Raw genomic sequence first — 18,363 nt, 5'->3', positions numbered from 1 at the left:
AAGATTATGATGTAAACCTGGTAAATAGTTTCAATGAATATAAGAGTTAATTCGTTTATTTATTGCTTTTTAAATTGTTTTTCTAATTTTTTTAAACTTTTGGAAGTAGATGTTAGGAAGTAGACACAAGTCGAACTAGCCTAACATAGTGTGTGTAAATTTTTAAAGCTATAGCTTTAAAATAACAATGATTAGGCCTACTTACTACTTCATGAAATTCTTGGTGGCTCACCTTAACCCAGTATAATCAGTATAAGTTATAGTAAAATAAAAAAGCAAATTAATTTAAAATAGATAGTGTGGTGTAGATAATGTCATTAAAAAATAGTGTAAAAAATTTAAAATAGTAGTTAACCCAAGAGTGTCATCCTATATCCTGATATGTGATTTTACTATATATTTAAAAAAGTGACAGTTTGTGACTATGCTGTAAAAGGTGACGTTTTGTAACATATTATACTGTATTTTCAATGGGTTAAAAGCAAAGAAAAATATATTAAATTTACATTTTATTTTCAGGTAACCGCATTACTAAAAACATATGTACACATGTCACATTCATTCTTGGTCTTTGTTGATTCAGAATTTTAACATATTACAACCGGGCATTTTTTACATAACTGTAAAATATATAGTATACACAAGTATCATCATTATCAATATCACGCCACCTAATTGCTCGTTGACAACTTTTCCGACGTCTCAGGCATTCTTATGACGTCACAGAAGGCATCGTTTTGCACCGGCACCATCGGTGTTTGCCCTTTGACGATCTTCTCTAAGGGCCCTCTTTCCACCATGCCCAACATAGGGGGTCTTAAAATCTCGTTGACAATATCCATATTATTGTGGGGAAGAGTAATATTTTTAAACCATAACTGCGTATTTTTCACGTTAAAAATAGCTTCGGGCCTATAAGTGAAGTCACGCACGCAAATAGATGAGGGCAACCAAACGTATAGAGAGGCGTGATGGAGGCGTAGTCAGATTAATCATCCAATCAGAAGTCGTGAATCATAAGGCGTCTTCCTTTGTTATCGTGATCAAGCTGTTATTGGAAGAAAAATTGTTCCATAATAGGTCAGAAAAAACATGTAAGATTATATAGGAGTACTGAGCAGTCTGTCTGACTTTTTTTAAATACCCTGCATTCGTGTCAAACTAACACATGCTTGTTAGTGATTTTATCTCAGTTGAAGCAGTCAGAATTGCGTCATAGCAGTCATATGCAAAAGCTTTGTGAAATATTGTCACGCCACACTCAACCAATTTGATATTAGATCGTGCGACAAACGTCAGTTGAGCCCGCGCTTTATTTTGAAAGTGTACTGGGAAGACGGACGATAAGAATCAAGAAAACTATTTAAAGTTTTGCTAAGACTTCACTGGTCGTCGATGGACAGGTATATATACTTTTATTGAACTATATTTAGGATATGTTGTTGTACTGATATGGAAAGTGGAGTTATAACACTGGAACTGTACACACTTATCAATCAATTTATCCCAATAACGGGGAAATAAAAATATTCTAGTTTCCCGCACGGCGATGACATCGAGGAGATATTGGATCCATTCTGCGATCCGGATCGTCCAGTTGTGGTAAAATTTGAGAGAATAGCCGACGCGTACCAGAAAATAAACAAAGACGTGGTTCGAACCCCTTGCACGGTAAGTCTACTAAAATTTTCTGTCTGTTTAGACTTATCATACTGGAGATTTCCTATTGGTGTACTCTACATTAAGTATAGTTTTATTGTCATTTATATATAATCGCATGTATTACTGATTGCATTCGTACGTGAACAAATATCGTTTATTTAGCGAAGCAAACTGTCCGAGCCATTGGGTGTGGATCTCTATTTTAAAAAAGAGTTCATGCAGTTCACAGGAAGGTAAGCTGCTATATTACATACACTCTAAAAAAAACTTGAGTCAGTTTTTCCACATTTTAGAGTGTATTGCCAAATTAATATTAATGACTCAATGGTTATGAAGCATACATTAACTGATTTACTACCGAACTACTGCATCGCAATTGCGTCACAATTACGTCAGCACGTATCACAACACAAGCGCTTGTTCAATAGAATTTATGGTTTACCTCAATTGTTACAACGCGATCACAGCGGGTCCTTGTTACACCTTAATCTCAATGACGAAATAATCCAGACTCCGCAATTAGGATTCCAATTAAAATGTTTGCAAATTTCTTTAGCTTTATTCATTACTGAAACCGCAACTAACCAATACTCTTAAAATTATAGAAAAATATCTGAATTATTACCAAATTTGAATTTTTTATTTTTTATGTCATGAAATTAATTCGTTGAGGAGATATTTTTGTATCCCTATTGAACGCGGGGAACACCAGCTCAGAAGCTGGAGTAATAACGAAAAAGTAACGTCGTTATTTAGAGGCGAAGATAAAACAATAGATTGTGTCTCATTCGGCAAAAATAAGACACCCGATTATTGTATGTCATTGCTTTGTCATTTTTGCAACTCGGCTACTTGTATAGTTGCTGTTCCTCTCTATGAAGAAACAGAAAAAATAATTATAAAGTAACGGCTTAAAAAACATGCTCACGTATGAAAATAAGATGTCTATTGTGAATATAAGGGTTTACATTAATTGCTTCCTCTACATTGCTACTACATAGCTATATATATATATATATAGCAACAAGTACATGAACAATACCGCAAGAACTTCTAGTGTTGTTGGAGTTGTTTGCAAAGTGAAAGCTTTAACACTTTATCAAAAATATATGAGTCTTCATCGGACTAAATATGTGACACTTAGTTATACCGTTAATTAAATACAAATAAAAATGTGCAAAACATTGTGTTGTTTGTTTGAAGAATAAACTAACCCTGAACACCAAGTTTATTTGCGGTTATCTGAAATGTTTTTTGTGAAACTTATTTATCACGTTCAAATACGTTACAGCTTCAAAGACCGTGGCGCGCTTTACTCTCTTCTAAATCTCACAAATGAGCAACAAGCGAAGGGCGTAGTGACGACGTCAGCAGGCAACCATGCTCAAGCCTTGTCCCACCAGGGCAGGCGTCTTGGGGTGCCAGTAACTGTGGTGATGCCAAAGCAGGCGCCACTTATTAAGGTAGATTTTGCAAAACTGTTTACGCTCCTCGTCTTTGGAAAAGTTTTTTTATCGAATAAGAATCAACTTTACGCTGCTTTGCTGGATTAGTTGATTGTTATAATTATAACCATTACAATAGGTTACCAATTGCCGAGATTTGAAGGCAAATGTCATACTGCACGGAAATCGTTTTGACGAAGCAAAACTGTTCGGAATGGCCTACGGCAAACACCAAGACTTGCTCTACATAAATGGGTAAGATATATGTTGAATATTTGAGCAAGACTTTCTAGGTAGGTTTGCACGAAGTTTATCTGGGTAATACATCAGACAATTAACACTTATATGTGCCTTCCAATAAACAAAGATTTGTCATTTGGTATAAACCGTACAGAAAGATCACTTGTAACAATTTCACCAAACGATTATACTGTACAAAGAATGCATTTAGGTACGATCACCCCGATATCATTGCCGGGCAAGGAACGGCGGGGATTGAAATCCTCGAAGACGTCCCCGATGTTGATTACGTCATAGTTCCAATAGGAGGGGGCGGGTTGATAGCCGGGATTAGCGCGGCAGTGAAGCACCTCAAGCCAAGCGTAACGATAATAGTGAGTCTTCTACAACTTATCAACTGTTGGCAAATCATTAGATTGATTACGTCATGGAAATGAGTCATCCAAATAAGTTGTGTTTTGATAAAATTGTGCGTTGCAATGCGTGATTTCTAATGTGATGTTGCGAATAATAAAACGCGAAAGACGCTAAGGTTGCGTCAGAGGTCAGATTTCTTTGCTTTTCCGCTTATTTTAATATCCTATAATCGTCATCAGCATGATACGACATAGAGAATATACTGCTCGATATGCATGACACAAGTTTGCCCTAAATGACCTTTAAATGACCTCACACTGGCAGCAAATTTCAGTTGTCATTCTATTTAGGGCGTAGAATCCGACAAATGCCCGTCTTGGACAACAGCTATGAAGTACGGGCGCCCTTTACCTTGCGAAGTCTCGCGTGCCGGTGCTGCAGATACAATCGCAGATGGATTGGCAGTCATGGAGGTATATCATATTGTCCGTATACGGCTAACATACATATAACTGGGTAAAGGTGTAGAAGCAGCGTTCAGCCAATAACTGTGGTGCTTGTAATGACTATTAGGTTGGATGCAATGCTTTCGCCACAGCCAACCCTCTAATTGACAAAGTGGTTAGGGTTAGTGAGGACTACATCGGGGTCGCCATATTGAAAATGCTTGAAACGGAAAAGGCCGTCGTAGAAGGGGCCGGGGCGGCCGGTCTTGCCGCCATTATCTCCGGTCAATTGCCCGAACTCCAAGGAAAAAGGTGAACTAAAAACTTGCTTTGCCCTCAACACTTCCTAATTTTTGAATATAAGCTATATACCAGAAGATTCCCCAAAAAATCATGATATTGGCCTATACAGTATAACAAAACCCTTTCATTTACTTTATAGAGTCGCGTGTCTTCTTTGTGGGGGCAACATTGACCCAAATGTGCTGGTTCGGGTCGTGGACCGCGCAATGATGATGGACGGGCGCTTAAATCGCTTCAGCTGCGTTATAAGCGACCGGTCAGGTGGACTGGTCAAATTGCTGGCAATTTTGGCAACGTCTGGAGCAAGGTATATATATATAGATATATAGTCAGAGTATAGAGTCTATAGACTATAAACATTTTTAATGGTGCAAATAAGTTAAATGAATGACGTTGAAATTTCCTTTGTATTTGTTAGTGCAAAGGCAGAGCCTTTTTATCACTGGTCAAAATAAGAGAGAGAAAGATATAGAGAAAGTTTCTTCTTCTAAATTGTGGGAAAAAAGTTCTATCAAGCTTGCCAGCCTATAGATTCGAAAGCACTCGAGCATAACCATCTTCTCTCTTATTCTAACCGGTGATAAAAAGGCTCTAACCAATCGAAAACGCAAAAACCAACCGCTTTTGGTTCCAGGAAATCTTTTTCGTTTTATCAAAGCTCAGTTTAATGAAACCATCCTTGTTATTTATAAACGAGGACGCTTTTTTAAGTCACAAAAGAATATTGATCATCACTGGAATAAATTCAAAATGGCCGGAATAAATCCATCAAAGCATTATAAGTCCTTGTTTCTTTTCGATGCTTAACTAAACACGGTCGTGATCTTGTTCCAATATATTCTTGATATTATTTCCGGGTATGATCTTATTCATTTGACGAAATTAATATCGGCGTCCTACTCAAACTTATAAATCGACTCTATGAGATAAACTCATTCTTATTTTTCATTTTCTGTTATAGCGTGAGAGATATAAGCCATGATCGCATGTCTTTGCCGGCTGCGGTGTTTAAGACTTGTGTGACATGCAAAGTGGAAACCAGGGATGGTAAACATGCTGATGAACTTCGTGAAAAGCTGTTTCAAATCTATGGGGAAGATTTGTTTTGGGAAACCTAAAGATTTTTATGTTATTTTTTCACTTCTGTGTTTTTTGTCTGATAATTATTGCTAATGAAATTATTATATGTAAATTTGTAAATTGTAAATTTGAATGTAAATTTGTAAATTTGTAAATTCTACTAACGCAAAAATAAAGCAATATTTGGTGTTTCTGAGAGTTACTGAAAAGTCGTAAAGCCTAACTTGCTTATAAAGGTTGATGTTGCAAATGCAATGATGAGTGAAGGCTAGACAATAAGACAATAAATGAAATATTTCAGCCTTTTTATGGCCCAGGTTATATGAGTTTCATAGAAAAGTAGGCTGGCTTATATTATGTATCGTACATATATGAAACTGATATGATATCGTAGGCTAACCTTCAACCTTCGTAACTGGGACCCGACCGTTCTTCGTCGCTCGGGTCCCAGTTACGGAGGTAGTTTTTGTGGAAGTACTGACAGGCGATAAACACACACATATTTTTATTTGTAAGCAAAGTGTTGAAAGTTAGCTAAGGCGTAGAAAAAATAGGCTACAAGGGTAACTTCAGCCAAGAACTCGAGACAGTAGAAAATATTTTGTTAATCAGTCGTTTCTGTCTATAATAGAACAATTTTCAATGTATTAGATAACCTAGTACACGCCAAGGTTTATATAACTACTGCAGTATTTGAGCATAAATCGACTGATGAACATAGCAATCATCGACAATTTCGTGCTGAAGACCATTACAACGGAAGCCCAAATGGGTTTCGAACACGGGCCGCATTATTGCGAACAAGACGCCCTAACCAAACCATTAAAACCAACACGGAGCCGAATTTTATTTCTTTTGCGTTATAATATACAAGATCGCGTTATATATCGCTATGCAAACACAACACTTTATTTAAAAAAAAGAATAGTACGTGTACAACATTGCAATACAATATGCAAGATGGTGTATTTAACAAATTAAATACGTACTTATGCCTACATGCAATTCAGACAATTAGTGTTTGCATGCAACCATTGTTTCCCTGAAAATTTAATAAAAAACATAAAATATAAATAATTAATCAAGACTTTAGCTTTTCATTGCTAACATTTCATACTTTCTAAATGTTCTGAATGTACGTACTCCACCATCAACATTTACCTTTCTTAGACTTGTTATACCGTAGTCTGTAATGCATGTTTTTGCTCTCGAAGTCTTGCAACATTTTTCTGCCTTAGTTGTGATATATTATCGTTTTTACTAATACATTTACAACCATCTTAGTCAGCACAATTTTCTTCTCCCACAATAATGACGAAAATAGGAAGGAATGAATAAAAATATAAGATGTTTTTCAATTTAGCGCCATTAACATGGGGAATCCCCTAAGCAAGTTGCAATGGGTCAATTTAACAAAAATTAAAGTTGTAGTTAGTAAAAGTCCGAGGTGACGACATCACGGGTGTGAGGTTAGATAGTAGATAAGCTATAGACAAAAACGCGTTTAAACTGAGCATGCCCAGATTTTGCCCAAATAAAAACAGGACAAAAGATCAGTGAGAATAGAAAACTGAAAAATCGAAACTTAAATGTTCGTTATGCTATTATTCGTGTTTGTTGCTCTCAGACTCAGTTATGCAGGTTCCTGGGTACGGGTAGTTTACCTTTGTCCATTGCCGCCCGGATCCGGAACTTGGAGATTCAATAATTTGTGAATTTTACCGCGAACTGGCAAAAAAACATTTATTTTTTGCCCGTGATTCAGAGAATTTTTATTGCCAACATTTGTCAGTCCATTGCCTGGCTAAATCCCCAAAAAAGAAGCTAGGCTAGTTTTTAAGTACTTCCGGCAGATCAGGATCTCCGGGTTTTACTATGCACCAATTAAAGTTGTTTCAGGAAAACGTAAAAACAAATATACTGACCATATATAGTCACTGTGGGACTGTACTATGGTTCTAGCCCCAGGATGGAAAGTTTGCCAAGTGCGCTTAAATGGGATTTAGTGGCCGTGCTAGTTGTTATCAGTAATTATTACCTTAATTAGTTTTGAGCACGTTTTAAGCCTTTTCGGCTTTGTCACTTTTTCCCGTTTATTTGTGCATGCTAGTAGCAACTGGGTTGATCTTTCATACCGACCACGCTTTTGACGAAAAATAACATGACTGATTGATTGATAATGGTTATTGGTTCATCTTGATTGCGCAGAGGATCTCTCACCCAAAAAATAGCAAGCTTTCCAATCTGGTCAAGCGCTGTTTAACTTCAAAGTTGGTAAATATTAATCATTATAAATTTTAAAGTTGCTATGGTAATTTCTGCAAAACCTGCCTGTTTTCATAAGTCAAAAAATTTGCCTTCATAGAGTCCACATTGTGACATTTCGTTATGATACAGGACCATTGTTTTGTTGACATTGTGACACAGGACCAAACTACCTAACTGCCTTCTGTTTTAAAAAGCAAAAAGAAAAACATCACTCAAAAGCTTTCATTAGAATAGAACCAGGTAATCAAATATGCAAGAAAATGCTTTCCTTTCGGTGGAAGAGAAGCAAGTGAAATGCAGGATCAAGCATATGTGTTGGTCACCCAAAAGAGACTTGATCGCCATGGCAGCAGACACTGGTGAACTTCTTCTTTACAGATTATCTTCGCTTGAAAGAGTCTGGTCATTTCCACCGCCTGATAAACAAAATCGAATCAGTGCAATTTGCTGGAGGCCAGATGGCAGTGGTGAGTGACTTAATCCTTTTGTGTAGGACTAGTTGAAAGCATTTATTTCGATGTGGCGAGCAGCAGTGTGAAAAGGCCTGTTAATAGTAACTATGCATGGAGTTTGGGCACAGTTTTTACATATTGTTATAGTATTATGACCCCCATATATCTTATATATTATATTTTATTAATTATATATATCTATACTTAATATCATTTATCAATTATTTTATTTTGTTCAGAATTTGAAATGAGATGGGATGTAAGAAAAAGTTGTCTATTTTTTATTTCAGTGATTGCTGTTGCTTACAATTGCAAAGAAAATGGAATTGCTTTTGTCTATATGGAGAAAGCGCAGGTGTTGTGGACATTAACAGAAGAAAATTCTTTGTTAGAAAACGCCGTCACTTCTATTAAATGGGTGGAATATAATGGGAAAAATGATGGTAATGCCCTTGCACATATTGTTATTGTACATTAGAGCAAGGCTTCACAAACTGTGGGTCGCGACCCCGTTTGGAGTCGCATTCGTGAAACAAATTTAATTTTTATAAATTGTGGATTGGTAGATTGTGTGCATTTGTATGATTTTGCCAGAGACAAAAACACCACTTGAGATTTGTAATTGGACGTTTATTGTTTTAACATCATTAACGTGTAGGCTACCCATCAATGGGTCGCATAAAAATTTCTTTTCTAAAATGGGGTCGCAGTTCCAAAAAGTTTGAAAAGCCCTGCATTAGAGAACCAGGTGTTACTATGCATGCATGCATACTAAAGAAATGCTGTTCAGATATATTTAGAGCTTTAAACATACTTATGAAATAGCTTTTGAAACATTTGCAGATTATAAAGGCAATCAGTTTTCTTCCCTGTCATTTAAAGATTATTTGCCAGAACTTCCTAAGTTACAATTTAAAGATCTCAAAACAACAGAGGTGAAAAGCATACTTGGGGATTTAAGGTACTTTAATCAATTCTGCTTCTTTTGAACTATGGGAATGCTATTTTAGTTGTTCAACTTCATTTCACAACACCATGTGACTATATTTCTAACATTGATGTTATAAATGTGTTGTAAATGAGTTCCACTGACAATTTTAATAAATTTTATTCATTATTTCTGGTTGCTTAAATCCAGATTTCACATTCTTGTGACTTGCGACAAACTACAAACAATCACACTGTATGCATATGGAGTGTTCCCTTTAATGAAAATTCCTTCCAGTGATGTAAGTAGTTTGGCAGATTTAGTATTACAGCCATAAATGTAATGTATGTATTGTTACGAAATATTCTCTCCAGAGGGGCAAATGTCTAACATCATGACAAATGAAACCGTTAGTTCAATAACAATAGCTGTTTTCAAACTGTTTTTCAATGTTACTTTATGGCGGTACGACCGCTTATTGTGAACTACTGATTTAGATCACTCGGGAAGAAATAGTGGTGAATATGACTTTGAGTCCAGATTTATCATCTATTACTTGCTTAGTTGCATCCACCAGAAAAGAACAAAAATACTGTGATCTACTAGTGGTATGTCTACTTAATTGATTTATTTTAATGTGCTATTAAGATCTAGAACAGTGGTTCTCAAACTGGGGTCCGCGGTCCTTTTGGGGACCGTGAGACATTTTCCGGGACCGCGAACGGTACTACTTGCCACCAAGCCTAAAGCTCGAAACCGGTTGAATGTGATTCACAATATTAGGGTTGCGTTGTCCAGAACGAAACCAAACATAGCCGAACTGGTTGCAAAGAAGCAGGTACACCCGCTACATTGATATCATAAAAACCAACGTGTCGTTTTGTGCTTATTTGTGTTGATTTTTTAAGGGACCGTGAGGCATTTAAAAATTGCTAGGAGACCGTTGCGTACTTTCTTTTAAAAAAGTTTGAGAACCACTGATCTAGAAACTTCTTATGTTGACACAAATGTCATTCTAATTTACTCGTTGATTACTTACTTATACTTTGTTTTGTTAAATCTAATACTTTAGCTTTTATTTTCATTACAGTATGACATTTCAGAAGCGACAAGTGATTTAACTCTATGCGACCAAGTTGCGAAAAAAGCTTGCCATCTAAATATGATTCTTCTTTACATCCAAAGCGTTATTGATCTGATGAACGAATCGTGTGAGAGTGTGGTCCAGGTGAGAGTGATAATGAGACTTGGCGAAGTCACGTTTTCCTTAATGCTGCTCTGAGTGTTTAACTACCAGAAAACTTTGCTATATATAAACAATAGTAGCATGAAAATCCGTGCTGAACAAAACAGAGTGTGATTGTATATAAACTGTAACCCGTTGGTAATCCAAATTCAACTGAGTCAGATTTTTACATGCAGGAAATGGAATCTAAACTGACGAATTATTTATTAAACAAAAACATATCTGGAACAATCGGGGATGAGTTTATGCATATGTTGATGTGGGGAAAACCCAGGTACGTGCACACAAGGCTTGCAACGACTACAATTTAAGCAAATTTGCTGTAACTGTTTATTATGACCACAAACTTCTATTAAACGCACAGTGACGTTTTGGAGGATTTACTTACAAACTGCATGTCCAAGAAAGGCGTAATGAAATTAGGGACCTTGGTCGAAGCGTCATACACTTCCATCCAACAATTACTGCTGGTCAACTTTCAACTTGCTGCTGATGCCATTTATTACCATCTCCATGAAATAAAGGTTTTTGTAACATGCCAACATGGGAAGTAATTTTGCTCAAGTTTTTTTTGTGATATTAGAACTTATATGCAGGGAATGAGTAACATGGACGTACTGGGGTACATCAAGTTGTTCGATTCAGAGACGGTTGACGACATTATAAAATGTGCCGGGTCGTTTATATTGAAAGCGAGCGAAATGCAGCAGTGAGTTATGCAGTGCGAAGAGGGTTCTGATTTCAGATAAATATTTCATTTCTATTCTTATCACTGCACTTTCGTGCTGAAGATGCAATTTTTCAATTTAGGGTCATTGGAAGAAGTTTAAAGAATTTTAAGGCTTTTTTCCGCTGGCTTTATGCAACGTTTTCGAAAATTCAACGAGAGGCCGTAGACAACGATTCTCTGGTACATTTAGCTTATTTATTTTTTAAATATAAATGTTTTTCTGGTTTAAAGTTATCCACGATAGGTTTCAGTGTTGTACAAAAGCAGAAATTAACAGATCCGGAATCCAATCCGAAGGGTTTTATTAATATCCAGATTCACAAAGTTTTAGAATAGTGAACTGCAAAGTGAACTGTTCTGTAATATAGATACTCTAATTTATGCGCAAGTGCAATAGCTCAAATGAAGACGTGTGAAAAAACGCTTAGTACAAATCAGACAAAATTTTACAATTTCTTTTGACATGTCACTGAAAAAAAATTGTTTTGGATTATAAGTCATAACCAAGTTTGAAAAGTTCACGTCCAATTTCATCCGAATACGAAAACGTTTTACCAACCTGCGGGATTATACTTCGGAATCTGTACAACACTGTTATTTGTCGCTTACTGAGAAATGGAGTTCGATTTCTCACTGCTTACATGCTACGTACTGTTATAAGATGTCTATGAAAGAACTTGAGTTTGTGGCTGATTTCATCGTGGAATCTTTTATACACGAGCACGAACAACTGAAAGTGTCCGGCAAAGAGAGACACTTTAACCTGGACAAAGTCTGTAAGTTTGCTGGTTATATAACTATAATTAATTTGAATTTCGAATCGATATCATTGATCAGTCATTACTTTTAGCCAGTTTGACACGACTGTTGTACAAAGGGTGGAATTCACAAGTCATGTGTTTCCATAAGTTTGAAATGAATTTCTTTTCCTTCAGATCAGTACCTCCAGGATGCGCCATTGACTGCGCCCCAGAATCTGGATAAGAACGAATGGTTCAGTTTTGTGGATTCAGTCCCGAGTTTAGCTCAAAACCCTCTAATCTTAAAACGACGGCCTGATGCCTCGTTATGCCAACTATACAAGGAACTGCGTTCAAAGATCAGAGTTCTTTTAAACCGCTCTTTTGTAAGTTTTTTTAAAATTTGTGCTAGATTTGAAATGCTTATTACGTCATAACAAGGCGATGACGTTTTTCGTTTTTAGTTAACTAAACGGCAGCGTTTGCACCGTTCCCGCTGGGTGACGTCATGTCTTTCCTCCCCGCCACATAGTTGTCAGTGGTTTGATGAAACAGGTAAATATATTAAATTTCTTTGTTGCAATCTTGTGGAAATGTTTGAAGAAGAGAGCGAAATATTTTCGTGTGCTTATGCATGCGTAATGCGTGCACGAGTATAAGTTATTGCACTTGTACTGTTTCAGATTTAAATATTTCTTTCTGTTTGTAGATCAATCGTTCTATACATTGATTTGCACGTCTGCTTTGCCGTGCAAAGAACTCAGCCTTGTCAAGTTGGGAAATAAACTCGAAAAAACAAAAGAAACCCCAAATCACTGGTTAACATCTTCTCCTAAAGTTTACAGATACAGCTTTGGAGTTTTATGACGTTGCTTGTATCCATGACTGGCCTTTTTTTCGGACAGGGCTTCCGAAAGAGTCAGCATCAGATTTGACAATATCACGACGTCTTGTGGCGGGAAAACATGCCAATACCTTGTGCAAGGGATCGACTATTATAAGGAAGATACAGCGACACTTCTGTTGAAGTCACAATCTTCAACATTACTAGTGCAGGTTCGAACACGAACTTCCGAACGACTGACGTAATGTCATGACCGCTATGAGTGGTATCTATTAGCTTATATCGATGCATAACCTAAGTTTTGATGTCAGTAGTAATTCAGTTTTTTGAAGTAAGTTATACTCCGTGAGTTTGATTTGATTCGTTCAGCTGTCCGTACGCCCAATCTTCGAAAACCAACATTTGATCAAAAAAGACGAAGACGGGGTCCTTGACGTCAGTGAATACGTCACCCACGGTTGTGTTATGGACCCCATGGTGCCGGTCAAGATTGCGTCATCGGGTACAAGAAAAGTCTGCTGCGTGGTGAGTGTATGTTTGCGGAACTTAGTAGTTAACATGTTTCCTTCACCACGAATCATCCGCTCCCAAAATGTCACTTCTCAACTTGTATTGATTTGACCATGTCGTGTGGGGTCTGTAACGCTTACCCGAAAACAATAAACTCCTGAATTTATGTAATCATTATCGTTGAGAGCATGAATGCAATCGGAATCATGTTATTGAAGTATTTTTATGGGGAATAGTATATATTTCAGGAAAGGGAGTCTCGTTTTGTTAACGTTATTTGAGCCAATCTCCAACTTGGTTTGGTTTGTTTTGTGTCTAACTTCCATGCTGCTGTTTCCAGCTCGGCACCGACCTTCGTCATATAAAAGCTTACGTAATGGACCAAGACGAAGAAGATGATTACGTTGATGAAAATCTTGACGTATCGGCTTAATCGATTATGACGTGAAAAGAAATCCTTTCGTCATAATGCTGCTTTTCTGGGGTTGCCGGAGTAAGTCGCAGTCTCACTTAGAAAAGTGATGGAACAAACGATTTCTGATCGTATGCTGAAGTGCGCGATTGCTGCTGCGTTCCATTACTTTGTTTATCTTTAACTTCGCTTCCAGATTATGTTTCCATTTAGAAATGTCTTAGTTGTTCTGTTATGAGAAACTCACAATAAAATGAATGAAAACAATCGCTTGTTTAGATAGTGGCTGCTCAGGCAATGGAACGCTGTACAGGCCTATACTATTTTTGATGTTGAAATGCGTTGCATATATACACCTAACATAAACAAAAGCTTGTGTTACCGTAGTGTTGATGTATTGAAACTATATCGTCAAATAGGAAATGCTAATACGGTTAAAGGCATCCGGATGACGACAGTTTAGGTTTGGTGTCCGGATTGAAATACATCGATTTTCAGGTGATTGTCGGCCATTAAACACGAGAGGTACCGTGTTCGAGCGCCATGATTGCGTAGCTGATGTGTTTGGTGGCCTTATCTTTGATCTGCCGGCAAAGATACAATACTTATTTAATCATTTCTAAAAGTTCGGTCAATAATACAACATATTCTCGTTAGTTGAGGTCGCCAAAATGTGTTTGTGTACTCGGCATCTTTCAAAATTGATTTATCATCTGATACTGAGAGGGCAGCTCATTTTAATACTTGCGCTGAGTCTTCTGCTGGTGTACAATTCTCTTCAGGGAGCTTTGCAGATGAAAGATGCAGAATTGTTAGAAAGGTAAACTTTTTGAATGATTACAACAGTGTATAGTTGTATACCGTCCCAAGTCAACAGCCAGTATTCTGCACGTATAGGAATAGGAATCACTATAAGTTAATTACCTTTTTGAGTTCTTGCAATTTTAATTCTTGGCCTGTTCCCCAACAACATTTTTTATCGATCTTAGAGTTCGAGTAACTCGCGCTGTTCCGGCAAGAAGTGCTCTTCCGAGAAAATACAAACTTAAAAAGGAGAAACAAAGGGAAGAAATACGAAACGAAGAGAAATGGTCAAACTCTGGTAAGGGAAGCTTGCAAATGATGTTGCTCCACGAGAACCCAAGATTTATGGAAGACGGGATGCGCTGTAAAGGTGACTGGAACATCGCCGACAGCTTCTAAGTGGAATTTAGATTTCAAATCTTCAACCTACTAAGAGTCTGACGTCTACCACTTGACGTTATTCAAAAGTTGGAAACTTCGTAAAGCAAATATTACCGTATGCCTGTCCTAGACTAACGCGTAGTTAGTTCAACGTGGCTTTAATTTAATGAGCCGTAGTTATCTTGGCAGTACAATGATTCATTTTTGCTGTTACTTATTTTGTTAAATTCTGCCATTATTTAGGCCTATCGTCTAACGCCAACTACAAGTTAAATTACACTTTTGAAGCTAATTTCAATGTTTTAGTGGAATACTTGGGATGCGTTGAAACCCCAAAGACAAAGGCAGGTTCGGCGAAGTCAATGTTCGATAAATCAACTTTGATGGTTCGGCCGGAAATGACGTTAAACAAGTGCTTCGAAAACTGCTCCAGCCAGTAAGCATTGTTGTAAGCATTTGAAGCGCCATCAAAATATCATAACCCATTTCTCGCCATAATCTACTCTTCACTTTGTGCAGAGGTTACGAACTGGCAGCAATACAAATGACTCATTGCATCTGCATTGGCACCTTTGCAAAAGGTGAACAACTCAATGTTTTAGAAGATGGCTGCCAGCATCGTTGTCCTGGCAACCCGGAGCAAACGTGCGGAAGTCTGAATGGGATAAAAATTTACCGATTTTACGAGCCTTGTCAAAAGGGTGAGTGTTTAACCTCAATTTGCTGTAAGATAAAATTTACGTTGAAATAAAGAAGATTCAAAATTCTTATAATCTATGTAGGACCGTTTACCCCTTATCACGCTCAACAAGCAACGGTAGGGTGCTTCCCCCAAGCAAAAGCCTTCGAGAAACTGACGGGTGCAAGATTATATTCGGCTCAGCTGACGCCAATCAAGTGCATATTGGCTTGTGAGGAGGAAGGTTACCATCTCGCAATTATACCCGACAACATCACGTGTTACTGTACAAATTTCCACGCAAAGTAAGAACTTTCTCTGATTTTTCTACATTTACAGCAAACAAACAAACCAACAAGGAGTTATACAAACGGGTTAACTACATTAAAACACTGCAACATCTTTGTATAGCTTTAGCTTGTCTTCTTCTGTGCCCAATCAAGCGTGCACTCATCCTTGTCCTGGACTTGAACAAAACGTTGCAGGGTTGGCATGCGGAGGGCGACACCGGGTGTCAGTGTTCCGTACAAACGTCGACGATAGCTGTGGACCTAAACAATATTTAATGCCAGGTACTTTGCCACTTGTGGCGTTGGCAAGTGCACCAGGTTCCGGTAATTCGTGGCTCCGGTATTTGCTCGAAGTTGCCACAGGCATTTACACGGGAAGCGTTTACTCAGATCAACCTCTGACGGCTAAAGGTGAAGCTATTTTTGTGAAATAAAGACAATGTTTTATTTACACAGCACCTTGACAAAAATTCTATTCGTGGTTTAACTTTTCAATTACTAAGCCTAAACACTTATTTGGCCTATTATAGGTTTTTTTGGCGAAATGGACCCATGGAACTCTGGTCGAACGCTCGTAATAAAAGATCACATATTTCACCAACAATACACACATTTTCCGGCGGGTTATGACAAGGTGATTTTGATAATTCGCGATCCATACGAAACTTTACTTGCCGAGTTCAATCGTCGCGGTACGAAGAATCACACTGGAGTCGTTGCCGAAGAGAAATTTCTTGGCAAAGGTAAAAATCGTTGGCACCTGTAATGTCTTAGCTATAGCAACGACGTGCTTGTTCAAATAAGTGAAGATGGTATGTAGATTAGGTCTGCGTGTAGGTTCAAAGTTTGTTTTTAGGCTGGAAAAAGTTTATCGTGGCTGGATCGAACGCTTGGTCAACTGTTAATGCAAAAGTTCTCTCGGCTGCCGGGATGCCTGTCTTACTTGTAAAATACGAAGACCTGAAATCGGATAGAATTAAAGAAATCGGTCGAGTGTTACGTTTCATTGGTTACGAACCGACCAGCTTGGAGGACAGGCTGGCCTGCCTACGTCGTAACGCCGATGGTTACTTCAAACGAAAGAAAGACAACCAGAGAAACCGATTCGATGCTCAACAGAAAGCCTTCGTCAACCAGATCATACAACACACTATCTCCCATATCCCAAAGCATATAACTGATACCCTGCCAGACTGGCGAAGATAATAAAGCAATCAGGAAACTCATGTTACCGCGGTCATTTAAGTCCATCGTCATCCTTAAACGCATTTCTGATTAAACGATGTATAACAAAGGGCCGCAGTGCTGCCGGTTTAAAGCTATGATTGACATTTGGCCTTAGCCTACATGCCCATAATAGCAAAGGACCATTATCTGGAAATTGCCGGTGAATTTCACACTACTAAGCCCAGGCCCAGAGCATTAAAGACAAATACATTAAACTAACATTAACTCCAGGTTTCGCTCAAAGGCGGAGCGATTAGAGCACTGGGCTTACAAAAACGCGTTCCGTGTTCGTCAGCCGGTGACGCTGCCGTCGTGATGCGGACGCAAGGCATTAACCACGCTTGCTACAGTTCATTGGACCTGGTGAACAGCTCTAAATTTGGGCAATACGAAACATAAAAATATTAAAAATCAAATAAAAATGTGTGTGTCTGTCGGAACTCGCAATAAAAACAAGCTCGAGCGATGCGGAATCACCGTGTAAGTCGTGCAGAGACCTCCCTCAGGCCGAGGACAAATTTTCTGATAGCAGAAGGCATACGATACCATTTATCTTTTTGGTTTAATTGAACATATTAGTACAACTCTCCATAACAAGTAAAAGTTCTTACCGTGAGTATTGAAGAAGAGATAGTTTACAATAAAGCAAATGCATGACGGTAAATGGCAAAATAAGAATTAAAAACAACAATGGAACTGAATATTTTTGGATAGTTCTGTGCTTGATAAATAGAGCTTCAAACGTTGAATAAATAACTTCAAAAGTGCAAGTCAATGAATAAAATAATACACTTCTTTCCGATAAATATACAGCGCTATTAATGCACACAAGGAACAGGTGCCATAGATATCTCTGCATATGTGAAGATTCAAGCATCATTATTTGCTACACTTATTAGAACAAGTATCAAGTCAATATCATATACCAAAGAGTAAGTAAAATTGCATCAAAACGAAAACAAGCCTGATTTTCATACATTTTTCATCATCGTTTAACAAGAAGGGTGAAATGAAAATGTACTAAAAATTAAGGGCAAAAATTACAAGTAATAGAAAGCGGAAAACGAGAAAGCCTCAACCGTTGAAAACGCTTGAGACGGTACCAAGGAAGTCAGTTACAAAAATAGTTTGGTACCCTCCAATGATATAATTAATGCATAATTTATGATTGAGTAAAAGCCAAAAGTAGGGCAAAAAGAAAAAAGGCTAAAGGTAAAATGTCAGCAAGGAAGTTGCTGTAAAACTTAGAAATACTTGGTTTGGGTTTTATCATTCATTCCATGATTACAACAGCTGTATTTTTTAGCTGAAAATTTTCA

The 18,363-nt window shown here is 37.6% G+C and overlaps 3 protein-coding genes across 4 annotated transcripts; all 3 read left to right on the top strand.

Annotated features, from left to right (window-relative positions):
* Positions 1-1,046: 1,046 nt before the first annotated feature.
* On the top strand, positions 1,047-5,838 carry LOC143450641 (L-threonine ammonia-lyase-like). The gene is made up of 10 exons (XM_076951272.1): positions 1,047-1,403; positions 1,536-1,671; positions 1,825-1,895; positions 2,954-3,125; positions 3,247-3,362; positions 3,559-3,721; positions 4,055-4,177; positions 4,278-4,462; positions 4,593-4,760; positions 5,415-5,838. Exons 1-10 carry the CDS (start codon positions 1,396-1,398, stop codon positions 5,569-5,571), a joined length of 1,299 nt encoding a protein of 432 aa, XP_076807387.1. The 5' UTR covers positions 1,047-1,395; the 3' UTR covers positions 5,572-5,838.
* A 1,141-nt stretch (positions 5,839-6,979) lies between these two features.
* Positions 6,980-13,926, top strand: LOC143448372 (anaphase-promoting complex subunit 4-like). 2 transcript variants are annotated; one of them, XM_076948086.1, is made up of 18 exons: positions 6,980-7,807; positions 7,996-8,268; positions 8,544-8,696; positions 9,097-9,214; positions 9,392-9,482; positions 9,679-9,789; positions 10,272-10,409; positions 10,604-10,701; positions 10,792-10,951; positions 11,024-11,136; positions 11,238-11,337; positions 11,819-11,933; positions 12,093-12,283; positions 12,362-12,452; positions 12,607-12,715; positions 12,803-12,953; positions 13,111-13,266; positions 13,592-13,926. In XM_076948086.1, exons 2-18 carry the CDS (start codon positions 8,052-8,054, stop codon positions 13,682-13,684), a joined length of 2,205 nt encoding a protein of 734 aa, XP_076804201.1. In that variant the 5' UTR covers positions 6,980-7,807; positions 7,996-8,051; the 3' UTR covers positions 13,685-13,926. The 2 variants fall into 2 exon arrangements, with proteins under 2 accessions (XP_076804201.1, XP_076804200.1); XM_076948085.1 differs by lacking the exon at positions 6,980-7,807 and having other exon boundaries at positions 7,846-8,268.
* Positions 13,927-14,043: 117 nt separating this feature from the next.
* LOC143448374 (sialate:O-sulfotransferase 2-like) lies at positions 14,044-17,594 on the top strand. The gene is made up of 8 exons (XM_076948089.1): positions 14,044-14,483; positions 14,653-14,837; positions 15,155-15,284; positions 15,368-15,549; positions 15,631-15,832; positions 15,939-16,228; positions 16,348-16,560; positions 16,674-17,594. Exons 1-8 carry the CDS (start codon positions 14,335-14,337, stop codon positions 17,021-17,023), a joined length of 1,701 nt encoding a protein of 566 aa, XP_076804204.1. The 5' UTR covers positions 14,044-14,334; the 3' UTR covers positions 17,024-17,594.
* The last annotated feature ends 769 nt before the right edge of the window (positions 17,595-18,363 follow it).

Source organism: Clavelina lepadiformis, chromosome 3 (assembly GCF_947623445.1).
Source record: "Clavelina lepadiformis chromosome 3, kaClaLepa1.1, whole genome shotgun sequence".
Lineage (NCBI taxonomy): Eukaryota > Metazoa > Chordata > Ascidiacea > Aplousobranchia > Clavelinidae > Clavelina > Clavelina lepadiformis.
This window is presented reverse-complemented; position numbering and strand designations above follow the sequence as displayed.